Below are 2,409 nucleotides of genomic sequence, written 5' to 3' on the forward strand. Positions count from 1 at the left end.
GAATTGGATAACTCTCTCTCCTTGCGACAAGAAGAGTTAATCCGAGTTGGCCAGCGAATGATTCAAGTTTCCCGCGGGCTGGTAGATCAGGATGAAGAAGACGTCCAGCTGAACTATGAGGACTTTCTCGACAGGTCAACTCAGGCTATCAGCACGAGAAGCGCTACCGATCTGAAAGGTGCCTCTGATCATACCTTCGCCGCAGTGCCATCCACTCTTACGATCACCAATTTCCTGAGCGTGCAGAACACCATCACCATTGACTTCCGGTATGATCTTGCGCGTGGACTAACCTTCCTGGTTGGCGAGAATGGCTCTGGCAAGAGCATGCTGATTGAGGCCATGGTTTGGTGCCAGTTTGGGCAGTGCATTCGCAGTGGCATGGCGGCCGACGATGTTGTCAACGATATTATAGGTAAGAATTGCTGCGTCACGCTGGAGTTCGCCAACGGTTACGCGATCTCGCGTCATCGCAAGCACAAGAAAAACGGTAACCGTGTTATAGTCCTTTTACATGGCGAGGCCCAGCTGCAGTATGATCACCCAGACAAAGGCACGACACAGGAGGCTATCGTCGAGTTGCTTGGTATCAACTACGAAACATACATCAAGACAGTCGTATTGAGCCACGAGAGCGCTGCGAGCTTCTTGAGCTCAAAGGCAGCGGAGAAGCGTAAATTGACAGAGGCAGCTCTTGGAATGTCAATACTAGATACCTATGGGAAGGTATCGAGATTTCTCCTTAAGGACGTTGATGAAAACGCGAACGCGGTAAATAAGAATATGCAGGACATGGCCCACACAATGGAACATACTGAAAAACGTATCGAAGTTTTGGACCGGAAACGAAGAACATGTGAAATGGAGGCGTATAACGCTGCGGCATCTCTTGAGTTGGCGATACAGGACCATGCAGCCGCTAGATTACGAAGTGATGGGCGGTTTGGACACGGAGACCCTGAGCTTGCTATAGACTCCGCAGAGTATGAACAGAAGATGTCGGCCTCAAGCCAGGGAGTTCAGAATGCAATGGAAACGGCACACTTCGCCGAGCTTACAATGCGTTCCCGCGCAGAGGTCTCGGCATTGACAGATCAGATCAGCATGGAGGAGAAAAGCCGACAACGCCTAGAAAAGGAATATACCCAAATACGGGGAATGGGGAATGCCGATTTCATGTCATGGCTCGCCGGACTGCAACAGAAACTCGGTCAACAATTGGAGGCCGTGCCAGCAGATCGTCCCGCCATACACCAAAGGCTCTTATATGCCATGAGAACAGTGGTTATCAGGGGTGCGATGGGCATATTGGAATTCTTGATAAGCAACTATCAAGCAATCGACACCAAACATCAACAACGAAGAGTGGCCATTGACCGTCTCTGTGAGGACATTAAAGACAGCAAGTTGCGGCTGCAAAGCCTCCATCTCGAGGTAACGGATATTATTCATCGAAACCAGCTTGCCACTAGCCAGGCCCTTCTGGTGGTCGACAAGCAGCTTATGGCGGTCGAGCAGGCTCAAAACACATGCGCAGATGTTATGTTCAAGCAGCAGCAGGCCATGTTTAGGCAACAGGAAGAGCTCATATTTAAACAACGGCAAGAGGCTAAACACAAGCAGCAGCAAGAAGAGGTGATGCTCAAGCGGCACGAAGCAACTACCTATACATGCCTTATCGAAGCCGAGCAGTCATCTCTACACTCGACTAGTCAGAAATACGATAACCTGGCTCTCAAACTTAAAGAGCTTGCAGCTGATCGCGAGGTTTTTGCCTTCTGGTCCTCTGCTTTAACAAAACGTAATAAGCGCACTAGTTCCTCAGCCAAATCCAGGGGGGGATCAACGGCCAACTTCCGCGAATATGTCCTCGAAAAGTCAATATCAGATCTCAATAGGTTACTTGCACAGATCCTTACGGCGCTGTACGACGACACACGCCACACAAACGCCATCGCAACGGGAATGCTGAGTTCATTGTTCGACTATGAATCAATTGGCGCCATGGAACATGAATCTGGTTCGCCTGTGCCTGTTCTCGATCAGAGCCTTGCTATCCACCACTCGCTCGCCTATGGGAAGCGATCGGGTGGCGAGCGCAAGCGTCTCGACCTAGCACTCTTCTTCGCACTGCTACATCTGGATTGGGCAGAGAGCGCGCATCGGGCACATTACCTGCTCATCGATGAGGTGTTTGACAGTCTCGACGAGGCGGGTCAGGAGGCAGTTGTCAGGTGGTGCATGATAATGCTACAGTCGATGGTCGGTTGGATTGTGATCGTTACTCATAGCCGATTCTTGGCTGAGCGAGATCCGGAAAGGGATGCGGGTAAGGCCATGGTTATGCGGATAAAGATGGGGAGCCAAGGTACGGAGCTTGTTAATGATAAACAGAGGATTGGTATCTAA

General features: G+C 50.5%; 1 protein-coding gene across 1 annotated transcript; it reads left to right on the plus strand.

The window, feature by feature from the left end:
- Nucleotides 1–57: 57 nt before the first annotated feature.
- FOXG_19390 (uncharacterized protein) lies at nucleotides 58–2,409 on the plus strand (the record flags this gene model as incomplete). The annotated part of the gene is made up of 1 exon (XM_018399603.1): nucleotides 58–2,409. One exon carries the CDS (start codon nucleotides 58–60, stop codon nucleotides 2,407–2,409), a length of 2,352 nt encoding a protein of 783 aa, XP_018242796.1.

Source organism: Fusarium oxysporum, chromosome 3 (genome assembly GCF_000149955.1).
Source record: "Fusarium oxysporum f. sp. lycopersici 4287 chromosome 3, whole genome shotgun sequence".
Classification (NCBI taxonomy): Eukaryota; Fungi; Ascomycota; class Sordariomycetes; order Hypocreales; family Nectriaceae; genus Fusarium; species Fusarium oxysporum.